General features: G+C 41.7%; 2 protein-coding genes and 1 pseudogene across 2 annotated transcripts in view; all 3 read right to left on the reverse strand.

Annotated features, from left to right (window-relative positions):
• Positions 1-2,860: 2,860 nt before the first annotated feature.
• On the reverse strand, positions 2,861-11,642 carry LOC139304589 (caspase recruitment domain-containing protein 8-like). Its single transcript, XM_070928522.1, has 8 exons — positions 11,512-11,642; positions 9,127-9,244; positions 8,850-8,905; positions 7,322-7,539; positions 5,952-6,217; positions 5,517-5,627; positions 5,278-5,419; positions 2,861-3,310 (listed from the first exon to the last, which is right to left on the reverse strand). Exons 1-8 carry the CDS (start codon positions 11,640-11,642, stop codon positions 2,868-2,870), a joined length of 1,485 nt encoding a protein of 494 aa, XP_070784623.1. The 3' UTR covers positions 2,861-2,867.
• Positions 9,609-27,407, reverse strand: part of LOC139304591 (NLR family CARD domain-containing protein 3-like) — a 136,978-nt pseudogene continuing 119,179 nt past the window's right edge.
• LOC139304215 (histone-lysine N-methyltransferase 2C-like) overlaps positions 26,920-27,407 on the reverse strand; it is a 66,209-nt gene continuing 65,721 nt past the window's right edge. The window contains 1 exon segment of the mRNA XM_070928101.1: positions 26,920-27,180. Coding sequence (XP_070784202.1) covers positions 27,088-27,180 — 93 coding nt within the window. The 3' untranslated portion in view covers positions 26,920-27,087.

Consider the following 27,407-nt stretch of genomic DNA (forward strand, 5'->3'; position numbering starts at 1 on the left):
TTTTGTTTTGGACAGAGATCAGAGAGCTGTTAATAATGTATATTATAGCAGCACATTAATGTACATGGTGTCACGGTCACGTATGTCTCAATGTTCAGCTGTTTACATACTGGAAAGGGAATGAGGGAAATATTACAGAGGATTTCATGCAAAAAAGAGAGGTATCAAAAACGCAGCTAAATATTTAACAATTATTAAACAATAATAACTCCTTGATATCTTATTGTGGTCACCAGCACAGGCGAAGTCAGTATAATATAAAACATGTAATAAAAAAAAAATGTTTATTTATTGAGATACATGAAGTATTAGGAATAACAGTATTAGGTTATTATTAGGCTGTTCAGACACTTGAATGGAGTCAGGCGCTCTGAGGTGCAGAAATATTAAACTCCAGCAAACTCTCTCACTTTACAAGAAAGACACCACCTGGTGGCGGAAGCTGTACAACACATCCACAAACATTTAAAACTGCATAAAATACTAAATTATGAACACTGAATCCTGGAAAACAATTCATCTTGGAATATAAATCTGCATAGAAGTTAATTTAAAATGAACCTGTTAAGTGAATTAAATTAAATTTTACTCAAAAATAAATTGTGGGTCAGGGTTAGCTAACCTTAACAGTCAAAGTATGACTACATCTGCTAGTACTCCACCGGTGGCTCCCCTCATTACAGTAGCCCCCTCTTAAGCCTGGCTGACAGCATGCAGTCCAACAGCTGGTCTTTGACGTGCCTTTAAAACCAGTAGCTGTGTTATTATTATTCAAATATTTTTATTGATTTTCACATTATACACTCACACTAGTACTCAATACCCCAGACCAGAGGGGAAAGAAATAAAAATAAATAATAATTATAATAAATAAATACAAGATCAGGAGAATAAAACAGATAAATCACTTGGTATACACAAAGTAGTTATACATACACATATATGCATATACACGCATGACTGCATATACAGAGTTACATATAAACACAAATAAAATTTAAAAATTTAAAAATTTAAAAAATTTAAAATTTGAAAAATTAAAAATAAATAAATAAATTAATTAATTAATTAATTAAAAAAAAGAGGGGGGGGGGGGCGGGGACTTAGGCTACACTATATTAAGGGAAGGGAGTTCATCCTCAAAATACGATAATATCTATGAGTAGTGCCCCTGGCAGTGTATTTAAGTTGTTCAAGTTTGAGATGGGACATCACCTCCTCCACCCAACGCCTATGAGAGGGGGGTGTAACCTTCTTCCAACTAAGGAGTATTAGACGTCGAGCCAAAAGAGTGGAGAATGCTACAGCCTCAGCCTGGTGTCTAGTTATTGGTGTCTCCTGAGGGACAACCCCAAATAATGCAGTCAATGGGTTGGGACTGATAACTTTATTACACATATATGAAAATGTATCAAATATACCTGTCCAAAATAGAGACAGTTTCGGGCAAAGCCAAAACTTGTGACTGAGGCTAGCTGGGTCTAAACCAGGGTATAGTTTGGCTAGTTTACTTGCAGATAAATGTAACCTGTGCAGAACCTTAAATTGCAGCAACCCATGTCGAATACATATTGAGGAAGAGTGTACCAATGTAATTGCTGCCTGCCAATCTACATCTGAAATGGCGGTTCTCAATTCTTCCTCCCACAGCCTTGCTAAACGGTTAAGTGATATGACGGCAACCCTCTGGATATTATCATATAACACAGACACCATACCTCTGTCAACTGGGTCCATGTTCAAACATTCATCTATCCATGTAGTCTGAGGGGTTGTTAAAGAGAAGTGTGTTTTAACATAACTCCGTACCTGTAGGTATCTAAAGAAATGTGACTGAGGGATGCTGAAGTCTTTCTTTAGCTGTTCAAAGGAAATTAAATGCCCTTCCCTAAAAAGGTCCATCACACATTTAATCCCTCTCCTATGCCACAATTGAAAAGATGGGTCTGTGAGAGATGGGGCAAAATTGATGTTCGCAAGAATAGGGGAAGTGACAAGAGCTTGTTTATGCTTAAAGTGAATCCTAAACTGCGACCATATCTTCAGGCAGCCAGAAATTATTGGGTTGTTCGTCCAACAAGGTTTACTAAGGGGTAGTGGAGAGCAAATTAAAGAGCGAAGCGAAACCGGATTACTCGAATACTGTTCCATTCGACACCAGACCGGGGAGTCATCATCTGATACATTAGAGACCCAGAACATCAATTTGTGGATATTAGCAGCCCAGTAATAATACAAAAAATTGGGTAGAGACAGCCCACCATCTCCTTTTTGTCTTTCCAAATATTCCTTCTGTATTCGGGGTACTTTTTTATTCCAGATGAAAGTAGATATGAGTTTATTTAAGTCCTTAAAAAAGGATTTAGGGATAAAGACTGGTATTGCTTGCAACAGAAATAAAAACCTGGGCATAATAGTCATTTTTACTGAGTTGATCCTTCCGGCAAGTGACAGTAGGAGGGTTGACCAACGCAGTAGCTGTGTTAAGCTGCTTCTCCAGCACACTGTCTAGGGAGGCAACAAAATCTACCAATCCCCTGAAAATGCCAGGGTTGTCTCAAAAGCCCCACGAAACTTCACACAATTGATTATTTTAGATAAAATGTGCCTGTTTTTATCCACCTCCTCGTTGTGTTTCAGACCCGACCTCTTGAAGGAATTGTTTTCTTGCTCAACATCCATTCTGTGGAGTTTTGTTTGATCACAGTGTGAGGCCTTTTGAGTGAATCACTCTCAGAGTGAAAGTCCACGTATTAAAAACTCAGGCTGTAACGACAAAATGTCCCATTCAAAGATTACAATAAGAAATGTGGGACTGTAACAGCTGTTAGAGATTCATCATCATTCAACAGTTTCTTGCTTTTGCTTCATCTGAAGTTCAGCACTCTGGAAAGGTGTTGATCCACCTCACAGAGAGTAGCGATCAGGACTGAGCTGGCTTCAGGTCCCTTTCTTCGCACCGTGTCGATCACATCTCGAGCTTTTTCTGCTTTGACTTTTGTTCTGAATGATTGCGTTTCATCATCATTTATAACGTCATGCTCAAGGAGTTTATCCAGAAGCTGGTTCAGAACAGGCTCAGACACTCTTTCTAGAAACTGAGTCCGAACTGAGGCCAGCCTCTTGTCTGCTGGGACCCTGTCCTGTGCTTCTAGGACCCCGTCCTGTGCTGCTAGGACCCCGTCCTGTGCTGCTGGGACCCCGTCCTGTGCTGCTAGGACCCCGTCCTGTGCTGCTGGGACCCCGTACTGTGCTGCTAGGACCCTGTCCTGTGCTGGAACATTCCTCTGTGGAGTTTCCCTTCTTGGACCTGGAAGATAACCAGGGAAAAGACTGTTTAATAGCCAACCATCACAGACAGAGGTGAAACAGAGATCTCTTAGAAATTACAACATTTTAAAGTTCAACTGAAATGAAATGCTCTGTAAATCACTTGTCTTGTGTTTTCCTTTAAGAAGAAATCTGAAACCAATTTATATTTTATGGTTTCATGATGGCGCTTCACTTCTCATTTACATAGATGGAGACCTTATGAATAGTAGTTAATAATAATAATTAGTAACGACAGCGTTGATCTCGCCATGGTGATGGCGGCGCGTTCTGGTCCAGGCTCTTGTCATCCAGAGTCTAGACTACTGCAACTTGGCTGGTACGCCTGCATTTGCTATCTGACCTCTGCAGCTGATCCAGAATGCAGCAACCCAACTGGTCTTCAACCTGCCAGAGTTCTCCCACACGATACCGCTCCTCCACATCAGCTACCAGTGGCTGCTTGAATCTGATTCAAGACACTGGTACTTGTCTACCGTGCTGTGAATGGCTCAGGCCCATCCTACATCCAGGACATGGTCAAACACCAGGCAACTATGCTCTGCTACTGCCGGCTTTCTCACTACGAGCGCAACAATGTCAGAGTGTTTGTTTTCCTGGTGGAACGAGCTCTCCATCTGGACTGCACATTTTAACTTAAGTTATCCTTTATCCTGTATTTAACCCATCCTAAGTGCAGCGCCTGGGGACCAACTCCACTTATAAGCCTGTCAGCACCCTTGATCAATGAATTAACCTAACATACATGTTTTTGATGGTGGGGGAAACCGGAGCACCCAGAGGAAACGCATGCAAACAAGGGGAGAACATGCACATTCCACAAGGAAAGTGTGATCATACCAGGATGTGGTGATCACAAAGACAATAAAATCATTCCCCACCAGAAAGGATGAATGGAGAGGTGAGGGTCCTATCCAGAGCCAAAAGGGCTGTTAGTGATCAGGTGACAAGGAAGCATACACCGATAGAGAGTGACCGAAAGCATCAAGGAGACAAAGCAGAGACATCAGGAGAGACCGGAGACCTCAACACCACTTCTTGTCCTCATGCACATAAATGTCCCCACTCAGGTAGACTTTCTTACTAAAGTCTGTCTAATTGTCCAAACACCAAAATCCAGATGATTCAGCAGAAACAAGAAGTGAAGTCAACATTAACACGTCGTCAGCTGTAAGTTGATGTGTTGATTAAACAGTTTCTTATTTCCACCTCCAGCAGCTACAGATCAACACGGTCCACGGTCCTCCATGTCCATGAGTCATGTTTGTGTCTCCTAAGGAGCCAAGAGTGAACCGGGACAGATAAACCAGGAGCTGAGAGTGAACCAGGAGCTGAGAGTGAACCAGGACAGATAAACCAGGAGCTGAGAGTGAACCAGGAGCTGAGAGTGAACCAGGAGCTGAGAGTGAACCGGGACAGATAAACCAGGAGCCAAGAGTGAACCAGGACAGATAAACCAGGAGCTGAGAGTGAACCAGGACAGATAAGCCAGGAGCTGAGAGTGAACCGGGACAGATAAACCAGGAGCCAAGAGTGAACCGGGACAGATAAACCAGGAGCTGAGAGTGAACCAGGAGCTGAGAGTGAACCAGGACAGATAAACCAGGGGCTGAGAGTGAACCAGGAGCTGAGAGTGAATCGGGACAGATAAACCAGGAGCTGAGAGTGAACCGGGACAGATAAACCAGGAGCCAAGAGTGAACCGGGACAGATAAACCAGGAGCTGAGAGAGAACCAGGACAGATAAACCAGGAGCTGAAAGTAAACCAGAAAGACTCACAAACACACTGTCAGCTCAGACAATGTTGTAAGTTTTATACACACTGGTCTTGGAGCTCCATGACCAATAAGATCTGAGGCAGAGTAAGAATAAAGGTACCACGGATCAATCACTAACTGTTACTCTATTCTATTGTCCTATCAGGTGATGCTGCAGGTGGACTTTACCAGTCAGGTCAGCTTCATGCTCCCAGACCTCCATCTGTCTTTGGTCTTGGACCATTAAAGTCACTTCTTCTGTGTTTGTAGGCAGGCGGACCTCAAACGTTGGGTGGTAATTTGGTCCAAACTCCAGGTCAAACTCTGCTCTCTGAAAACCAAAGTGTCAGTATCTCCATCATATCAAAGGACAACCATCGTGTCAGCATGTTGCAGCACGAACAAAGGCTTTCATTTAAAATACTCACCTTTGGCTGTATTTTACTGGCCTGAGGACAGTGAAGAGTGTAACTTTGATATTTGAGTTTACATTTAGAAGGAGACTGGATGTTCTCACAATGTCGCTGTTGAGCACTCACCTTAAGAGACATCAGAACCATTTCAGCATTTCAATTAGAGGGTTCATCCTCAACATCTCCACTTGACTTGATTAACTCACACTGTTGAAGCTTCATATTAACATCAAATAAACATTTGAATACATTTTCACACAGAAAGAGGACTGTGGATGTTGTTCTCCATCACATGCATTGAAAGTACATTAGGAAGTGATCTCTTAATGTCCAGTATGAAAAGAATGATTACACCATGGTGCCACCTGCCTATTATTTTAAGAAACTGAAACTTGTCCTGTAAAACAGACCAGACAAGTTTGGTCTGACATCTGTAACATGAAGTTTTACCTCATCCAGAGGGATGTTGCTTGGCAGGAGAAGCACATTGAGTTTTTGTCTCTGTGTTTTGGGGTTTGGGGGTCCGAGGAACAACAGAACTTGGCCGATAACTGGTTTTGTCCACAACCTCTTAACAATATCCCAGACTATGCCAAAGGCAGAGAGGTGAGGGACACTGACAACCACATGAGTGTCTGTAATCTCCAGCGGCTTGAGGATGCTCATTCCATCATCAGCGATGTGGACGACAGACAACAGACCATCAGGCAGCAGGGCTGGGAAAACAGAGCCGTTAAACTTCTGTTGATAACAACCTCAGTACAATGTTAGTTCTTATTGTATTGTATTTCAAGGACACTAAGTCTAGTCATTGTTGAATAAAACTATTGCCCAGGTTGAGCAATTTATTAAACACAACTGTCAGTGTTGGTGGATGGGTAGCCGGTGAGGGATTGTGTCCGTGCTGGAGTGCTGGAGGAGTGGGGAGGCCTTGAGGGGAGAAATTGTTATGCTTGGAGGAACTAGAAGAAAAAGGAAAGGACTAAAAAATGATGAGGTCATCTGATCCTCAGAGGTTAAATCCTGACGACCTCCTGAACTTTCCTCTGGCACCATCCTTAGAACAAAAATTCTACTTGTAATCAACAAATGTAAAAATGTAATGAGCAGATTGGCATGAAGGGGAAAGACTACTCTGTTTGTCCTTAACCATGCCAACTCCAGACCTGGACAAGTATCTTATAAATAGATGTTTGTTAAAAAGAGAGTATTTAAATATGCTAATCACTTTGCTTTGCAACTATAAGGAAGATGCTATTGCATCAAAATGTCTTTCGAAAATTAAATGCAAATACTGTCATAGGTTTAGGTTAGGTAAGTAATGATCCTTTTTATTATCTGATTCTGAACCAATCAATTAATCATTTAGTCTTTGAAATATCACAAAAAAGTTACTAATGTCACAATTTAAGTCCAAGATGACATCTTCAAATTGCTTGTTTTGTCCAAAACATTTAGCATTTCTGCCTGAAAAGTAACTTTAATGATTAATCTATAATCAAAATTGTTGCAGAATACTTTTCTGTTGACCGAGTAATCGACTGATTGTTATAATCACAATAATAACATACACAACGTCTGTCCAAACTGCCATGAAATGATCTGAGGTCGTTCATGGTCCCAGAGGATCCCACTGCCTTTTCTCTGCTGCAACCTTCAGAAAAACACTCCACAAGTATACAAGATATTAATAACAGTCATATTTCCCTGAAATAAACACATTCATACTCCCCAGACAATGAACCCTTCTGATGTTGTTTGTTCAGACTGTGGATGTAATGAACTCTGCAGCCTGTGGGGGGCAGGACTTTATCTCTTACCCTCCTTTGTGTCACAGTGTGGGAGGTGGAGCTGACAGACAGCAGCTTCCTCTGAACACTTGATATTGAACAGCGGCTCTGCAGCCATCTTGCCGGCTGATTGGAGGACACTCTCATCCCATTGGACAATCTTGTACTGCAGCTCCACCTCCTGAGCCACAACAAACACCAGCCCAGTCAAAGCACACTGGTACACACCTGGACCAGGACACCTGAAGCTGTAGGACACAGAAGGGCTGATTACAACAAGCTTTTGTCCTGAGTTGTCATCTTGTACGACGTGTTTTTCATGTTTCAATCTTATTTCAGGTCAACCTGCCACTATTCTGCTCACACTGAAATCCATCCCATCGTCCAACAGACAGATAACACTGGGGAACAATTTGAAAAAAAACTTCTGTTGAGTTAGATTTTTATGCTGATTAAAACTAAAATTGGCATGCTGATTCCAAAATTGCAGTCAGTTTTTTTCTAGCACGTCAAGTTTTTCTCCACAGCTTACCCTCCAGATAAGCAAAACTCCACTGATTAGCTGTAGTAAGACTTGCCAGCTGATTACGATTGGACTCATCTACAGCTACGTGGCAACTTGTTTGTGCAGTCACAATTGAGACAGTGCGGTGAGAGGTGTGTGCAGCTCCCAATAGGTCAGTACTATCACACACATATCTGTTAAGTACAGTATTTTTCATATTTCTTAAGAAAACGGGGATCCTATAGTTCAAAAACTTGACGTGATAGAGAAAAACTGAGATCAGTTTTGGATTCCGCACCCAAAGATTAGTTAAAAACAGCTGTCAGACCTAACTCAACAAAAATTGTGTTCCCCAGTGTAATTGATTCTTCAAGTAATTAATCAGGCGCCGTGACCTCAAACTGAACGTCAAACAACAACCGATCCGACAGAAATTCTACCCAATTCTAAAATAAATGAGGACTAAAATCATGCTTAATGCATCTGCCCGGCTTTATGACAACACAAACACAAAACCCATCCACCTTTTGTCCTGGAAGAAGTATTCAAAAACAAGAGAATGTGCTTCTGGTTGTCATGTAGAGGAAAGGTGAAAGAGGTCTCTTGATTTATTTGTCAATTCAGACCATTAAATGCCAACTTTTCTTTTTAAAGCAGCCACAGATTGCAGGTAAAGTTTTATTCTGGTTTTATTTTCATATGAGCCATTCTACATCAAAAGCAACCAACGCACAAGGTTTCTCAGTTACTCGTTGTAGGGCTGCCTCGCTAAGATGACCACCTGAAACTCTCCATGAGCCCACTGGTACTTGACCTGGAGAAACAAAGAGCACCCCTCCACAGCTGACCAATCACTGAGGAGGGTGTGATGTTGGATTGTTGGTTTCAGAAAGTTACAAAGATCATCCGACAAGCAGTTCTGATGAAGTATACTGGCGCCTTAAGCACTGAAATGAGCTAAACTGTACTGAAAAGGTTGAACTTTCAATGAAAGTGTAATCACTGAAAGGAGGTGACTAGGTTGAAGTATTCTGCATTTTATGATTTGGTTACCTGTATGAAGTCTTTCTAGACTCGGGCAGCCGTTCAGGTGTGAAACTAAACTTCTCCTAAAATTGAAAAAGGCATAAAATGAGTTACAGAACACGTTGAGGTGGAAGCAGAAACTGGCCGCTCGACTCTCAGTTCTGTACAGGTGACCAGATCCTCACTGCTTCACAGTGAACAACTCCACATTCACTCTTTACTATTCATTCATCACTTCATCATCCCTCATAATGACTAAGTCTGATCACTGACAAATTAATAAAAATGTTGATGAAAAACTGACATTTGTATATAGAGCTTCTCGACACAGGAGCTGCTGCTGCTGCTTCAACCTCTCTGGACCTTCAGGACACAGCTGATCCTCTTCATCACATCGAGGTCTGTGTTTGATGTGGACCGATCTGGTGGGTGATTAGAGAACACGACACACAACAGATGTCAAACTCACTTTTGGACATCATGGTGACCCAACATTCATAAACCTGTTACAGCCACGCCCCCAGTTCAAGTCTTTCTCTCCATGTTTCCTGTTGTTATCTACCGGCAAACCCACCAATGAAGTCAGCAAGCACAAAAAAAATTTAATAAAATTTACACAAAAATAACTGAGATTCAAGACATTCTTGCAGTAAAGCAAAACACAGCCACAAGACCGAACAAAGCAAAAGATCTACTGTGGATATTAAGCAGCCAATCTTCCAGTTATGCCCCTGCTTTAATAACAGTTTATGTTTCTTTAAGATATTCCAGTGGGCTTTTACTCACATCCTTCACGTCTGTCGGTTGTAGCCCTGTTTTCTCTGCCATCCACCCTGTAATAAACACAATTAAAGCAGTTATCTGGGCTGTCTTATGAAGAGTGGTGATTCCACACAACCATGGCCACCCAACAATCATCTTACTCTGTTAAAATGGATCTTCCAATCCAGCTGCGAGTACATACACATGAAACGGGGAGTATTATGGGGTGGTGGGTTTCAATAATGGCCAATCACATCAGCTCCATTTTAAGAGCAGCAGAATAAGTTCAGCGTCCAAACAGCATAAGAGGACTCAGACTGGCTTCTCTGGAGAAAACTGTTGTGGAGGCAGAGCGAAGCTCAGATGTAGTGAAGCACCATGTATGTTAAAATGCAGAATCCAAATATTAATATTTACAACCCAAATATTAGCCTAATATATATCACCACAGGTATAATAAAACAATCCACATTTCCTCGACAGGACGATCATGTCCCCTTTGAGACAATTTTATGATTCAGAAGATGCAAAGGTTTCTGTTTTCTATGATTCCTGCTCCTCTGTTCTCTGCTGGACAGTTTGGCCCAAAATGTGTATCTCAGTATAATTTGAAGCACAGACGTTAACAGTATATATTATGGTATATTCGTTTTTCTTAGAATTTCAATATGAAGGCTTCTGAAGGGGTAAAGCACTGGTATGGCAACTGCATGGCAGCTACTACTGTACTTTTTACTATATTATTAGGACATATTTCCCATAGTAAAGCCCTTTCTATCAATAAGTAACCAGTGATGGCATTCCTTATGTTGTTCCACCGCTGACAAAGGGCAGCCTTTGGAAAGTGATGTCTGATTTGCAGAGCCAGCTAATTCTTGTCTCAAACGACGGCACATATGGTCTTTGCAAACGGAAATGATGTACATGTTTATTTGCATATACAGCAGGAAGTGAGATCCGATCACTAGTGGTTACTGGAGACACATGTTAATGGAACAAGGCCATAATGGAAGTTGCATCTGCCTTTTTTACCAACTCAGACTGCATTCAGAGGACGTCAAAACTTGTTTAAAAAAGTCTTAATCAATAATATTCTGAATTAAACACTTGAGCTGATGATGGAAGTAGCTAATGAGAGAGCCATCTCGCTTCCTTCTCGTCTCTGTTGAGAGCTGCACATGCGCATGCACAAGTGCTGATGACAACGAATCCTGCGACAAATCTTCAAGCAAAATGGGGATCTACCGTTCAGCACGGTATAGTCAAAATTCATACCGGTGTACTTTCTATACCGTTTATACCGCCCACCCCTACTACAACCAGATAGAGTCTGCAGCCATGCAGTGGTGCTTTGAGCTAAATGCTGACATCAGCTAACATGCTCACAATGACAATGCTAGCATGCTGATGTTTAGCAGGTATAATGTTTACCATGTTCACCGTCTTAATTTAACATGCTAACATTAGCTAACTAGCAGGAAACACAGAGTCCAGCTGAAGCTAATGAACGTCATCAGTTCTGAAGGTATTTGGTCATAAACCAAAGCATCGGACACATGAACGTGTTGACCTGATGATGGCGCTAGATGAAGAGTCAGAGGATCACCAGAGTTATTACAGTTCATCCTGAGGGGACCAAGAAGGTCTGAACCACATCTCATCACAGTCCATCCAGCAGCTGTTGAGATGTTTCAGTCACCGACCGACCGACCGTCAGACATTGATATCCCTAGAGCCATGTTGCTAGCATGGTTATAAACACAATAACATGTGGTTGGTCGGGGCGTAAACACACGTAAAATTATTGATGGCTTGTTTTGCACCTAATGAAATGAAGTGATTTAATCATCGCAGTAAGATATATTACTGGATTGCATTTCTTCATGTAAACAGTTCATGTCAGTTTGTATTAGAGACAGTTTCTTACTTTGTGTCTGAGGGTCCAGGTTCATTACTGAAGACTGGAGGCCTTTCTTTAGACCAGTCGCTCTTCATAGCCTGATGGCTGGATACTGGAGACTCTGATCTGTCCTCTTCTTCCTCCACACAATCCCTCATCTTCTGGACTCCAATCAATGTGACAGGTGAACCTCTAACACTGGAGAACCTATATGGACCAATACATTTCAGATACACTTAAATCAAGGAATTGATCATTTATAACAAATATTCATACTGTTAGATTTGTCAGAAAAGGCTCTGCTGTTTGAAGAAGCTCTCAGTGAATTTGATAATAAATATATACATGATCATTTAATCTTAGTTAAATCAACAACACTAAAAAGGCATGAGCATATCAGTGTCAAAGTCCTCAGTGAGAAGTGAGTTATAATGGAGACAATGTACACCTGTATGAATATGATGATGATGTTACTGGTCAGCTAGTAGCCAAAAAGCTGATAAATGAGTCTCTGATGCAAATCAGTTACTGAAATCAGTGTTCAATCTGAACAAATGCAATGCTCCAATCTCCTCTCACACCTTCAACTCTTACTTAACAAAGCAGTAACTGTACCTGGAAATACTGGATCTTTGATCAGATGCTAACTGGTCTGTCCAAAGTATTGACTCTGAATGGCCCCAAATGGGCTCATCAGTATGGACTGCAACTCACTACGAACCTCAGAGTCTCCAGTCTACAATGTGGACTCTCCAGTCCAGCAGACAGCAGCTTCACTCCTGAATCCTGCAGCTTGTTGTCACTCAGCTCCAGCTCTCTCAGATGGGAGGGGTTGGACTTCAGAGCTGAGGCCAGAGAAGCACAGCTGGTCTCTGACAACCTGCAGCCTCACAATCTGAATAAAGAATAAATGATGAAGATAAAAATCCATTTATAATCCAATCAGATGTGTTCAGGTTTTAATTGTGCAGCTCAACATTACTATGTCCTAATCAATGAGCTTTTCCCTCAAATGAGTGACTTCGTCATTGTGTTATTGTGGATCATCATGATGTCAGCCTTCTACAGACATCATCCAAATGTCAGCACAACATTCATACACCTACTCATGTCAACACAGATTAATAACATGCTGCTGATCTCAGTCAAGTCTGGAAGTAGAGGAGAAAAACTACACTGCTCAAAAAAATTAAGGGAACACTTAAATCACACATTGGATCTCAATGAACGAAATACATATTCGAGTTCAAAATCTTTTTTGTACATTTTGTAATTCATTGAGAACAAAATGACGTAACAACGGTCAATGGAAACCAAAATCACCAACCGACTGAGGGCTGGATTCAAAATCACACCGAAAATGAAAGTAAAACATTGAAATCACAGGCTGATCCAACTTGCATGAATTTCATCGCGGCTCTAATAATGTGACTCAGTAGTGTGTATGGCTCCCACGTGCCTGTATGCACTCCCGATAACGTCGGGGCATGCTCCTGATGAGACGGTGGATGGTGTCTGTGAAGAGAATGGGGCGCCAATGGCGGACCTGCCAATTCTGGTGTTCTCTGGCGAATGCCAATCGAGCTGCACGGTGCTGGGCTGTGAGTACAGGTCCCACTAGAGGACGTCGGGCCCTCATGCCACCCTCATGGAGTCTGTTTCTGACAGCTTGGTCAGAAACATGCACACCAGTAGCCCGCTGGAGGTCATTTTGTAGGGCTCTGGCAGTGCTCCTCCTATTCCTCCTCGCACAATGGAGCAGATACCGGTCCTGCTGCTGGGTTGATGCCATTCTACAACCCTGTCCAGCTCTCCTCATGTAACGGCCCGTCTCCTGGTATCTCCTCCATGCTCTTGAGACTGTGCTGGGAGACACAGCAAACCGTCTTGCAACAACATGTATGGATGTGCCATCCTGGAGGAGCTGGACTACCCGTGCAACCTGAATGGGCTGCAGGTACCGCCTCATGCTACCAGTAGTGACAAGGACACTAGCAAAACGCAAACCTAGAGAGGAATCAGTCAGGAAGGATAAGCATAGAGCAATTGTCTGTGGCCACCACCTGCAAAACCATTCCCTTTTTGGGTGTTGTCTTGCTGTTGCCTCTCCAGTGCACCTGTTGTCAATTTCATTTGCATCAAAACAGGTGAAATTGATTCACAAGCACATATACTTCCTACCTGGACAGATTGATAGCCCTGAAGTTTAATTGACTTGGTGATATACTGTGATGATTAAGTGTTCCCTTAATTTTTTTGTATATTGATCCTTTAAACAGCTGCATTTGTGTGTGTGTGTGTGTGTGTGTGTGTGTGTGTGTGTGTGTGTGTGTCTGAAGGATCAATATCAAATCAGGCATGTTGAACTAAAAAAATGTTCATTATTTCATTTAATGACCTTCTTACTGTATTTGATAGCTTCGTCGGTAAATTGAATTAAAAGGAGAGGTCCACATTTGTGCAAGTCTGTCTTAAAACAACAGCTACATGAACATTAAAAGAGTTATTGGTGGCAGTAATCAATCCTGTGGTCCCTTCCTAACACTAATTACTTGTGGAGTTCCTATTCCTCATCTGCAGCTCAACAAGGAGCCACTGTCAAACACAAAGTACTTACTTGATATGTGTAATTCTGCCTGCTGAAGCCTCATATTAGTTTAAGCTAAACTTTAGAAGTCATGGACTCAACAAAAAGACTGTAGATTTTGTCTTGTATCATTGGAGTCAGGTTATACGGGAATTGCTTCACAGACAGAAGGAATGATTACAGACACCAATAACTCTTTGAATGTACATATGGGCACTAAAGGACACGCATCTAAATCAAATCAAATCAAATCAAACTTTATTCATATAGCACCTTTTGTGCAAAATTGCAATACAAGGTGCTTAACAATACAATAAAATGAAAATAAACAGTAACATACGGAGATAATAATATAGAAAAAAAATAAGAAAACATGGTAAAACAGAGACCAGGGTAGCACAGTAGAGGAAGGTAGATTACAATGAGTCGGTAAAGGGAATGCTAAGCTAAAAAGGTATGTCTTAAGATTTCTTTTGAAGGTGTTTACAGATTGTGATGCCCTCAGCTCCTCTGGCAGGCTGTTCCAGAGACGAGGACCATAGACACTGAAAGCCCCTTCCCTGTACCTCTTTGTCCTCGCCCGGGGAACAACTAAAAGGCCAGTTCCTCGCCTGAGGGATCTAGAGGGGGAATACATCGAAAGCATATCTGACAAATATTCAGTCGCTAGTCCATTGAGAGATTTGAATACCAATAACAGGATCTTAAAATCAATTCTACAACTGACAGGCAACCAATGACAAGACTTTAGGACAGGTGAGACATGTGCTGTCCTTCTGGTCTTGGTCAGTACTCGTGCTGATGCTTTTTGAATGATCTGTAGCTTGTTTATAACTTTCTCCTGAGGTCGACCAGAGAGGAGAGTGTTGACATAATCAAACCTGGTAGCGATGAAAGCATGCATAAGTCTCTCGGTTTCTGACTGGGAGAGAAACGGTTGAACTTTTGCAATATTTGTATAATTTCCCCCCGGGGATCAATAAAGTATTTCTGATTCTGATTCTGATATTCTGAGGTGATAAAAGACTGTTTTAGTTACATTACTGATGTGAGATTCAAAATTCAAATCAAGGTCTAGAAGCACACCAAGGTTCTTTGCTGGGGGCTTGGCGTTTTGTGCCAGGGATTTTAAGTTAGTGCACAGTATTTCTCTCTGGACCTTTGCTCCAATAATTAAGATCTCTGTCTCATCTTTGTTCAGTTGCACAAAAATATGTGACATCCACAAGTTGATGTGATCAATGTGTTGAACCAGTTTATCTATAGGGCTGATGTCTTCAGGTGATAAAGAAATATACAGTTGTGTCATCTGCATAGCTATGAAAATAAATCCTGTGTTTTCTGATGATATTTCCCAGTGGCAGCATATAGAGACTGAGCAACACAGGTCCCAGAATGGAGTCCTGAGGGACCCCACATGTTACGCTGGTGTTAACAGACGAGTGGTCACCAAGGGAGACAAAATAGTTGCTACTGGATAGATAGGTCCTAAACTAATCTAATACTGAGCCAGAGAGGCCAACACACGTCTGCAGCCTGTTAATAAGGATGTCGTGAGCAACTGTGTCAAAGGCAGCACTTAAGTACTAATATTGAGAGTTGCTTGTCATCCATGTTTATTCTCAGGTCATTTACAACTTAAAGTGGCGCTGTGCTGTGGTGAGCACGAAAGCCAGATTGAAATTTCTCAAATATACAGCTGAAATTGAGGTAATCATTTAGCTGTTTAAGTACTATTTTCAAGGATTTTACTTAAAAAAGAAAGGTTTGAAATTGGCCTGAAATTGTTTAGCTCGAAAGGATCCAGGTTACTTTTCTTTAGCTAGCTGTTTTCAGTGCCGGGGGGGAAATACCAATACCAATTTCGCTAGCACTTCATCCTCAATTAAACAATTAAACACAGTCTTAAAAAAGGTGGTGGGGATAGGGTCAAGTGAGCAGGTGGAGGGTTTAATTAGCATTACTTCATTCCTGAGGATTTCTTTATCAACAGCAGGAAAATCATTCATAGCAGCCTTAGGCAGAGGGAAAGCGTCCAAAGACTGCGGCTCACGCACATTCTTTATAGCATGGTTTAGTTCCAACCTGATTTTGTTTTCCCCACAATATTCTATACATTTTTTAGAACAAAACAGAACACACATGACAGCTTGGACTGGTAGGAGCAAATCACAGACCATATAGGATGAAAAAAAACATACAGATATTAATGTTGCATCACTGCATGGGGCATTACACGGACATTTCATAGTGATCTCAGAACTTAGATATGTGACATGGAATACACGGCTAAGGCAGCGCAATAGAATAATCCAGGGGAGGGCATTAGGCATTAACAGGGGTCCAAGAGGGACGCCAGTCCACATTACAACGCCCCCTGCGTACTAGGTCTGCTGTGCAGTCTGGGAGGAAGTTTAGAAAAGGCGCGCACAATTTATCAAAAGCCATCTCATTCCCTTTCAAAACTGAGCTTAAGTGCTCCATTGTCAAAACTTTAAAGATCTCTCCATACCACTGGTTAACAGTTGGAGGTCTGGGCTTAATCCATTGAAATAAAATGCATCTCCTTGCTAATAGAAGAAGCTTATTCAATAGTTTTTACTAGACACTTGTCAAAGAGAGCACTTCACTTGAAAGATTTAACAGAAACGAGCCAGGATTTATTTGAATTTTCTTACCAAAAATGACTTTTTCCCAGAATGTAACTATGACAGGGCAGTTCCAAATGCAACGTATGTAAGACCCAACCTCTTTCTTGCACTTAACACAGAGGGGAGAAATCCCAGGACAGAAAGTATTAAGGGATTGGGGTGTGCATTGCAATCTATGAAGGATTCTGTACTGACTCTATTGCACAAAAAGATTTTTCCTCCTGACTCCACTTCATCAGACCAAGCCTCCTCCCCAAACTCAGTCCCCACACGCTTTTAATTCTGTCAGTGTTGAATGTATTGAGGGACAGTAATTTTCTATAAAAGTGGGATATACATTTTTTTCTATGACGAAACTGTAACAGAAATGAGTCAATAGCAGAGGCTATTGGCTGGGTTTCAGGAAAATTAAGATTGCTAATGAAGGGGCAGGAGGGGCAGTGCCAGGCGTCAATATGGATCTCCTGCCTAGAATCAAGAAAATGCCTCAGTCAATCTGACACTATACACGCGCGGCATGGCCAGTTATAAAACATAAAGTTAGGCATTGAAAGACTCTCTCTTTCGGTAGCTGTAGTGTTTTGGAAGTGAGACATGTTTTTTTTTCCCGTGGCAGATACATTTTGAAATAGCTTTATTGATATCAGAAAAGACCGACTTGTTAATTCTCAGAGGGAGCATTTGCATTGGGTATAGCATCCTTGGAAGGATGTTCATTTTAATTAGACTGACTCTACCCAACCAGGGAAGAGGGAGGTCAAACCACCTGAGCAGATCGCTTTTAATTAAAGATAAAATGGGGGCAAAATTCACACCAGAGATATTATTTGCGCACCTTATGGCCTCTGCGAGTGGCTCAATAGCCAGTGAAAATAGCAGAGGAGACAAGGGCCAACCTTGTCTCGTGGCTCGTCCCAAATGAAAGGCCTCTGAGGCACAGCCGTTGACCAACACTCTCGTCATTGGGGCACTGTAGAGTAGCCTTACCCATTTAATAAATTCAGGCCCAAGTCCAAACCTCTGAAGAACTTCAAAGAGATATTTGAACTCCCTGTCAAAAGGGTTAGCTGCATCGAGAGTTACACATAGGATTCTCTCTTGACTAGAGGGTGCATATTGTAAAACATTAAGAAGTCGCCAAACATTAGTGTATGAAAACATGTTCCTGATAAATCCCGTTTGATCAGGTTTAAATCAGGGCAGGAAGATAAGTCAAAACTCCTCGCCAGGAGATTGGAGGTTTATCGGTCAATAGGATGAGTAGCAGTCTGAGGGCTTTTCCTTCTTTATAATATGACTCCGTGTACATTCTGGTGAGAGGTTCCACCAGTAATTTGGCAATTTTCTTACAGAATTCAGGGCAAAACCCATTTGGGCCCGGTACTTTGCCACCTGGTAGGGATTTAATTGTGTCAGAGACCTCCTCTTTAGTGATTGGACGGCACAGAATGTCCCTGCTCTCAGAGTCGGCAACTTTATGCGGTCTAAAAATCTGGCCCGGTCAGCGGCACTATCAGGGCATTCTGGAGAATACAGATTTTGGTAAAAACATTTAAAAATATTAACCATACGTTTAGTTTCAAAGTGTTGGACTCCCCTGCCATCTTTTAATGAGGGGATCACATTAGAGTCAGGCAGGTGAAGTAGGTCCAGATTTCCAGTCTCTTCCTGATTGCACCACCTGTTGTTAACGAGAACGGCAAGCCCCCCTCCTTTGCGCTTACCGCTCCCGGTGCAATCCCTGTCGGCCCGGACGGTCTGAAAGCCGTCGATGGAGACGTTGTCGTTGGGAATGTCCTGGTGTAGCCATGTCTCCGTAAAGCACATTAAACTACACTCCCGGTACTCCCTCTGACTCCTGGCCAGCACCGTTAGCTCGTCCATCTTGTTTGCCAGCAACCTCACATTGCCCATGATGAGAGAGGGGAGACACGGCTTAGGGATTGGACCGCACTCCTGTGGATTCCTCTCCGCCGATCACCTCTCCTGATTTACCGCCAATCAGGTCTTTCCCCCCTCCTCCCGTCGATCCGCCCACCAATCCAAAGGAAGAGCTCCAGGCCAGGAAGTGAATAAGAGTCACCCAGAACCAAAACCTGGCACAACGGTGATTTAGTCTGAGCAGTCCGCCTCGCTGTCTCTTAGTTAACTTTTTGTGTATAGTTGCCTTTCAGGTTAGCGTTAATGTTAATACTTTTAACTAGTTGAGGGCTTTGAGTAGCGACAATGGGATTTGGGTTTAGTTTAAATGTTGTTCACATTACCTTCCATAGTGTTCCTAGCCACAGTGATTCAATGTATAGTCACACTAGGCAGAGGGGTGGCTACCACTGGAGCCACCCAGCAGCCCGTACTCCTTTCACCTTAGAAATCACAAATTTGATGGTGTCATTCATAATCATCACTTATGTGACTTTAAATAGGTGCAAAACTTGTCTCTGCACGTTTTGACATGTTCAAATGAGCAGCAGAACCAGAGGAATTTTCAGTTTGATGTGCAGTTTAATCTTCATGCAGTTTCTAAAACATGGCTGAACTTTATGATCAAAATATCTCTGCATAAACTCCATGTTTCATTTCTGAAAGTCAAAAAAGTTTGATGATTCAAACAGAGTATGAGAACAGAAACCTTTTAAAAACTATATGCAGTCTATTGTTGCTCTAAATCCTCAAACACACCTTGAGTCCTGCTTTGTTGTGACGTGTTGGCCTGTGCTAGGCTGCTGTTTATTACTCTTAGCTCTGGTTTAATGCACACCACACCACAGCAGCTGTGTGGGTTGTACCAGCCATATCATGAAAATCATCACAGTTCCTCACTTTACCTTCATCATATTTCTGAACAAAATGTAATTTCTTCAGATTTGTGCTCAGGGAAATCCGAGAAATGTATGGATCAAAAATTCTAAATCTCAAAGATTTAAAATTGAATTTATACAAAGAAACTACATAAATTACAGTCAGTGAACTGACCTCAGAGTCTCCAGTCTGCAGTTTGAACCCTCCAGTCCAGCAGACAGCAGCTTCACTCCTGAATCCTGCAGCTTGTTGTTGTAACTCAGGTCCAGCTTTCTCAGATGGGAGGGGTTGGACTTCAGAGCTGAGGCCACGACTTCACAGTCAGTCTCTGAGAGTCCACAGTCAGAAAGTCTGTCGTGACAGATATATTACAAAGTGCATTATTATGAAAGAGGACGCTTTATATTTACTTCATGCATTTGATGACCACAGTTTGACGTATCCTGTCTTGTTGAACATTTGCTCTTCACATCAGTGATTCAGCTAATCTTATCTCACTGTGTTTGTCATGAAACAATAATTGTTTTCTCTCTCTCTCACCTGCAGACCTTTAATCTTTGTTTTGCTTTAATCTTGCAGATGAAGGGAGAGAAAATGTAGTTCCATAAAGTCCACAGTCTGTCAGTGGCATCTGATCCCAAGTCTGTCTCCTCAAAGTTGGCATGAGGTCATTTTGATTGGAAAACCATTTTTACAGCTCAGTGAACAATTACAGTTGGGAAAGTTGATGTCTCTTTGCTAGCTACCTGCTGCTGTCAGGTACAGACTCAATGACTAATTCCCACGCAAAAAAAACGCACAGGTTCTCTACCATGAAACAACACAGACAAAACAACAAACACACACTCCTCAAAGCAAGTACTTACAGTACAAGGGTGCATTTTATCAATAACCCTTGATCATGGCTTCACTTATATATACACGTGATTGGCTCTCAAGCTAAAAGGAATATTATATTCTATCATTTAATTAAATCAAATCCAGACATATCTTCAAGAAACCCGCACATCAAACTCTAATGACCATAAATCAAAGCCACCAGACTTCAGTCAAGTTTTCTCTGCCCCCTAATTCAAGACAAAGATGTGATTCCATACTGATCCTAGGTCCAGGTGGCTTCCCCTGAGTTTTTTTAGACATTTTTGGCAAAATATTCCCGTTTTTCAGAATGACACATGAAGTGATAGAAACCAGTAAAATCCTACCACAAATGAATACTGCTAACATTACAGTAATACAGAAACCCATGAAAGATTCCACCCGATCTCTTATTGACACAGACATAAAAATCATCAGCAAGGCGCTATGGTCTGTCACTCCATCTATAATACATATTGATGAACAGGTATCATTATGTGTTTTACAGGTTTGCATGTCACCTTTTACCACAGGAAGTAAAAAAGAAAAAAATGTCAAATGTAACTATTATCAGAAAAAAAATAGAATAACTGAGTTCATTAACTTATAAACAACCAGCTGAAAAATATACATTTTCTGTGCTCACAGCATTCGAATCAGCTCAAGAACATCTGTGACAAAATACAACTGATCAGGTCGGACTGGATGTGGTCGACTGCATGACAGCAACAGTAACTTAGCTTGGAAAATAGACACATAGGGTTCACAATGTGGTGAACTTCCTGTTCATCATACCACAAATGAGACAAGAAGTAGGTTGGAAAAACAATAGATGTTTCTGGCGACTGGGCCTCACTGATTACTGTACAAAAACACACAACTTTATTCACTGATTCTGGTGAAACTCCATCATTTTATGGAGACAATGATTTCTGGTTTTCCCTCTGATGTCCTCTGGCTGCTCTGCCTCAACTCTCTGATGGACAGAAAGCTTTAGAAAGTAACTGCTAACTGCTGCTAACTGTAGCTGTTTACACCTTCTTCTTCTTCTTCGTGGGCGTGCTGTCACTGCTGTGCCCTGAGCAGATGACCATCCCTGAGGCTTATTATGTAATACGTCTCAAGGAAGTAAGACACGACAAGTGAAGGGAGCGTTCAGAGCAGTCTGCAGACTGAGCTTTCGGCTCACAGGGATTACTTTTACATACGTTTTCCTCATTATTAGGCAACTTTGGTAACGTTTAATAGGAATATCCAACATTGTAACACGATGTATATGACAGCAAATAAGGAAAAGCATAATAGGTCCTCTTTAACATCACTTGCCTTAAATCTTAAATACTTCCGAACAACAGATGGTGAACCGTTTCGAGGGACTAGCTCTTCGCCTTCTGCTCCAGACATTTGACTTTGGTTTTGCCTGTCTGCTCTTTGTTGTATTTTATTCTTCTACTCTGGACTGCAGACGCAACATCCAGGACATTTTTGCACAGGCTGCCGCTGCAGACTGCACACACAGCAGCATGAAAGCTCCACAAAAGTAGAGACGTAGAATGAGACTCTCTTTATGCTGAAACGGAGAAGTGTGGAGGTAGGCAGTCGATCGTGCTCAAGTCAAAATCGTGATTGAGATTAATACTCTATTAATTGTGCAGCCCTACAACTGACATATAGTTTTTGCAATAAACAAGAGGAACACTATCTTAAGAATAATACGGTTATGGTGTTTATATTTGAAGAACTAAACTAACATTATGAATCAGTATACATTAGTAATCACATCTGGACTTACAGAGCCTTTCTGCAGTTCCTCACAGCTGGAATCAGTCTCCGTCGTCCCTCCTCTGATGTGTTGTACTTCTTCAAGTCAAACTCATCCAGAACCTCCTCCGACATCTGCAGCATGTAGGCCAGAGCTGAGCAGTGGATCTCAGAGAGTTCCTTCTCTGATCTGTTCTCTGACTTCAGGAACTCTTGGATCTCCTGATGGACTGAGTGGTCGTTCATCTCCGTCAGACAGTGGAAGACGTTGATGCTTCTGTCAGGAGAGATGCTGAACATGTTCATCTCCTTCAGGTTGTTGATGGCTCTCTGGATGATTTCTGGACTGTTGTCTGTCTGACCCAGCAGGCCTCCTAAGAGTCTCTGGTTGGACTCCAGAGAGAGGCCATGAAGGAAGCGGACTAACAGGTCCAGGTGGCCATTTTTACTCCTCAGGGATTTCTCCATGACTTTCCTCAGGAAGACATCCAGAGATGAGGCACTGTTTTTGTATTTCCAGTCTATCCCAAGGAAAGCCCCCAGTACCTCTGTGTTCCTGTTGGTTTAACAGTGGAACATGTAGACGGCAGCCAGAAACTCCTGAATGCTCAGATGAACAAAGCAGTAGACTGTTTTCTGGAAGATCACACACTCTCTTTTGAAGATCTCTGTACAAACTCCTGTGTACACCAAGGCCTCTGTGACATCAAGACCACACTGCTCCAGGTCTTCTTGGTAGAACATGATGTTTCCTTTCTCCAGATGTTCAAACGCCAGCCTCCCCAGCTTCAGAAGAACCTCCCCGTCAGCCTCCGTCAGCTCCTGTGGACTCGTCTCGTGTCCCTCATCATACTTCTGCTTCTTCCTCTTTGTCCACTTACTGATGACTCAAAGCAAAGTGTTAATCAAGGTGAGCAAAGCTTTTCTACCAAAGACTTTTCACCACATGTTCTATATAATTATGATAAGAACTGATTCAAGATGCATCTGGTGGGTCAGAACAGCTGATCTGAGGAAGAGCCAAACCAACAACATGTTCTGAGGACATGAGAACATGAAGGAATTACACGTTTGAAGCAGATTCTTTCAGACTTTGAATAGTTCTAAATCTTTACAGACTTCAGCCGGACTGAAAACAGCTGAATATTTTTTTCAATTCTGAAATGGAGGCTCTCAGAAATAAACTAAGATCCATCTTAGTTTGAAACAGTATCTGCACTAATAGCTCTGCATCATGAATATAAATCTTTCAGCAGAACATTTTGTCTTCATCCTCGATGCATCATCTTCATCAGGTCAGTTTACAGTGGGAGACTCATTCCTCCCAAATGTACAACAGAGCGACACAGGAAATCATTCCTGCCTGTGGCCATCAAACTGTTCAACTCCTCCCTCTGAGTGTCAGACACTCAGGAAGAGACTGGAAATCTGGATCTACTTCACCTGTTCATACACTACCTCACTATTTATTCTTAAATGTTTAAGTGCAATACATATATAGTCATACACTTCAGTGCAACACATACATACATATACATATTTTTTAGTTAATTGTTCACTTAAATACTGTAAATGTGTATATTTTTTATTTTCTATTTCTTATTTTTATATTTTGTACATACTTTTAGTTCTAAATTTTAGTTCTTTGTGTCCACAGAGGAGTCCAAGTGTCGAGTTCAGTCTAACATGTCTTTCCTCTCCAGTCCTCAGGGAGACGACGGACTCAGAGACTTTGACAGTCAGATAATAAAGTGTTGGATGAACACTCACCCTGCCTCAGCCTTCAGCTTCCCTCCTTCTGCTCTGTCCTCTCAAAATGGAGTCTGGACTCACTGAACACCAGATACTGTCTCCGAGAACACTTTCACTTTCAGGACCACATGATCAGTGTTGCACCTCCTCTCTCCATTTACAGACGCTGCATTTCAGTGGGCCTGCCCCCCCCCCCCCCCCCCCCATCACGGAGCACATCCCAGGCTCCCATCCTAGACCGGCCCGACAGTTTTTCCAGAATCAGTACGACATTGTAAATGAAACGCACTTGCCTTTTTTCAAGTGTAGAGTAATCGCACTTTGTTCGATTCTGATTAAGTCCAGGTTTAATCAATGAAGCTCAGCGAATGTTTACTTTTCCCACTGAAACGAGTACAGATGTGTCACAGTTTCAAATGATCATCATACTGATTTTATTCAGAATCACAATCAGAAATACTTTATTGATCCCGGGGGGGATAAAACACATGAAAACAAACACACACAGACGGCTGCAGGCTCATGGTATCGCCCTGAACGCCACCTTCAGCAGTGGAGGAAGTATTCAGAGCCTTTACTACAGTGCAAGTACTAATAACACTGTGTAGAAATACTGTTAGAAGTAAAAGTTCTGCATAGAAAATGTTACTTTTTTTACTTAGTAAAAAAGCATCAAAATGTTCTTTAAGTACCAAAAGTTCTCCTCATGCAGAATAATATATATTATTGAATATAATTACTGATGCATGAGTGTGTTCGTCATTTTAATGTTGCAGCTGCTGAAGCTGGAGCTCATTTTAATGACTTTATATTATTATTATATCAGATACTATTGAGTAGCTTGTGAATTCCCCCCCTGGGGATCAATGACATTTGATCTTAATCTATAATATTACATCATAACACATAAATATATAATAATATTATATAAATGTTTTTTCTCTGGGAAAGGGTTTATTTTTTTCAGCAGGAACAATAAGGACAACTTACTTAATACATTGTAATATAATTATGGCTAAACTAATGCACAAAAGGTACATTTTCAAATAATAAACCTTTGGCCAGTGAAATAAAACGTGTGTATTATTGCTGACAGTGCGAACAAAATTACATAAAGAAAATAAATCACCCACAAATACATATATGTATGTTTTAAGGGGGAAAAATCAAATACTGTATAGATGTAAATAAAGATTACAAATTAAAATCCAAAGCACCGACATAATGGTAGTACCAAAAGAAAAGAAATGCTGTTTACACATCTGCTGGACTTCTACTGCACTCACCTGACCTCAGATCAGATTCAGGTTCTTTGACAGAGACGATACGTTTACTGCCTTTTCTTTAAGTTCAGTTCAGGAGAAAATTAACTGGAACTAAAATAAAGATTCAACCTTTGTTTTTTTTTTAAGCAGAAAAACATGCAGAGGCGAGGTTATCCTTTTTCAGCCCTGAGTAGTGCCTTCAGGTCTTCTCTTCAGTCACATACATCTCAGTAAAGGACCAACGTTCAGACACTGAACTCTATCTGATTTCATGCTGCAGTACTGTGGGCCGTTTCCCACAGTAACAGGAGACGAGCACATCGGGGTATGAGAGGCAAATCCGAGTCCGATTTCATGAATTTAAGTTTTTATAGCAATAGTTTATTAAAGGGGACCTATTATGCTCATTTCAGCTCATTTAATTTGTATTCTGCTGCTAACTGTAGCTGATGTTAGCTAGTTAGCCGTGCAGCTAGCTGTTCTATTAGGATAGCTGACTCTGTCTGGACTGGGAGCTCTGAGCTCTGGGGGAGTGTTGGTGTTTACACTGCCAGCACAGGAGCTCTGGACCCCCAGACCCCCTGGGAGTAGGAGGTTTTCAGGCCCGAGCTCTGAGAGTCAGCTAACTAATAAGACTGCTAGCTTCAAGGTTAACTGAGCTAACTAGCTAACAGCAGCTACAGTTAGCAGTAGTTAGTGATTACTTTAACAACAAGTAAAGCCATCTGTCCATCAAGAAAATGTCCTCACAATGCAGGAATGTCCTCACTACGATGGGTCCTCACAAAGATAGCAACACAAGCCCACACACAGCAATAAAGAGCAGCATTGTTGTTTCTTCAAGATGTAAAATATTTTATTTTCTGTAAATGATTCTAAATCAGATTCCACATTTTTCCCAAAAACAAAAAACCAGAAACATCATCATCATCACTCTGTTTATGTCCAATAATAAAAAACAAAACAAAAACAAGGCTTTATGTCGTCTAACTGTACACATCAGCAGAGTCCTGATAAAACCTCATATATACACGGCAGCAGGACTCTGAGCTCCACAACACAAAGTGAAAAAACAACCTAAAAACACAAGACGACTGCAGCCAAAACGCTGGGTGAAAAAAACAAAGAAACTAAAGTCAGATGAAGGCCGCAGTGAAACCTGCCCGACACTCAGGACGCATTTAGTCTGTTCACAGTCTTTGTCCAATCAGAACGCACCGCCTCCGGCGCCGGGACAGGAAACAGAAACAGAAGAACACTCTGATCGGCAGGTGATGAAGGTGAGGATGAGGATGTTAAGGTAGCTCACGGTGGAGTGATTTCTAAACTTTGTTTTTTTAATTTATGATACAGATTATTTACACGCTGCGACTCCGGACCTCGAACTCACCATGGATTTAGAAAATAGCTTCGTTCAGTAATAAATACAAAAAGAAAAAAATCTCTTATTTTACAGGAAATTAACAAAACGCAGGAAGGAGGAGGAGCAGGAGGAGGAGCAGGAGGAGGAATCAAGTATGTTTCTCGAAGTTTGTCTGTTTTTGTTGTTTTCTGTTTTTTAGTGCAAGTTACTGACGTCCCTCTGAGGAGACACATTCTGTTGTTTCAGTGGCGTTTACACTCACATTTACATACAATATACACTGAGGACCAGCCTCATCATAAGCCCCGCCCCTCACCTGTCAATCACTCACCCTGTCCGTGTTTTGCCCCGCCCACCCCTATATGTAACCCACCCCTCATCTATCAATCAAACCCCCTCATCATCATTATCATCTCTGATCAAATCTGTTGTGATCAGTTTTATTATCAATAGATTGACTTCTGATATGAAGTGTGGCTCTGCCCACAGAGTGAAGGGCGATCGACATCCAGCTTCAGCACAGAGAGAGAGAGCTGCCTGTGTGTGTGTGTGTGTGCGTGTGCGTGCTCAGTTCATCCATTTGCGGCAGTTGACGGCTCCACAGTGACAGGGGATCTTATGTTGATCGTCCTCCAGGTCAAACTTGTAGTCATAAGACAGCTGAGAGAGAGACAGGCAGGGAGAGAGAGAGAGACAGACAGGGAGAGAGAGAGAGAGACAGAGAGAGGCAGGGAGAGAGATTAGTTATGAATGTTGTTCTGAGAGCAGACAGACAGGACGTCACAACATCAGAAGAAGAAACAACTTCTGGTTTATTAACCAATTATATTTCCCGTTAAAATGCTAATAACTATTATTATTTGCAGTCTGTTAATGTGACCTCATGT

Source organism: Enoplosus armatus, chromosome 21, assembly GCF_043641665.1.
Source record: "Enoplosus armatus isolate fEnoArm2 chromosome 21, fEnoArm2.hap1, whole genome shotgun sequence".
Taxonomy (NCBI): Eukaryota; Metazoa; Chordata; class Actinopteri; order Centrarchiformes; family Enoplosidae; genus Enoplosus; species Enoplosus armatus.

Excerpts from the sequence above, each read along its gene's own strand:
- LOC139304589 (XM_070928522.1), bottom strand. The coding sequence starts at position 11,642 with ATGAGGGATTGTGTGGAGGAAGAAGAGGACAGATCAGAGTCTCCAGTA. Across the intron at positions 7,540-8,849 it reads TCTAGAAAGACTTCATACAG|CTTCAGGTGTCCTGGTCCAG; the intron begins GTAACCAAATCA and ends TGTGTCCTACAG. Across the intron at positions 5,420-5,516 it reads CCAGTAAAATACAGCCAAAG|AGAGCAGAGTTTGACCTGGA; the intron begins GTGAGTATTTTA and ends TTTGGTTTTCAG.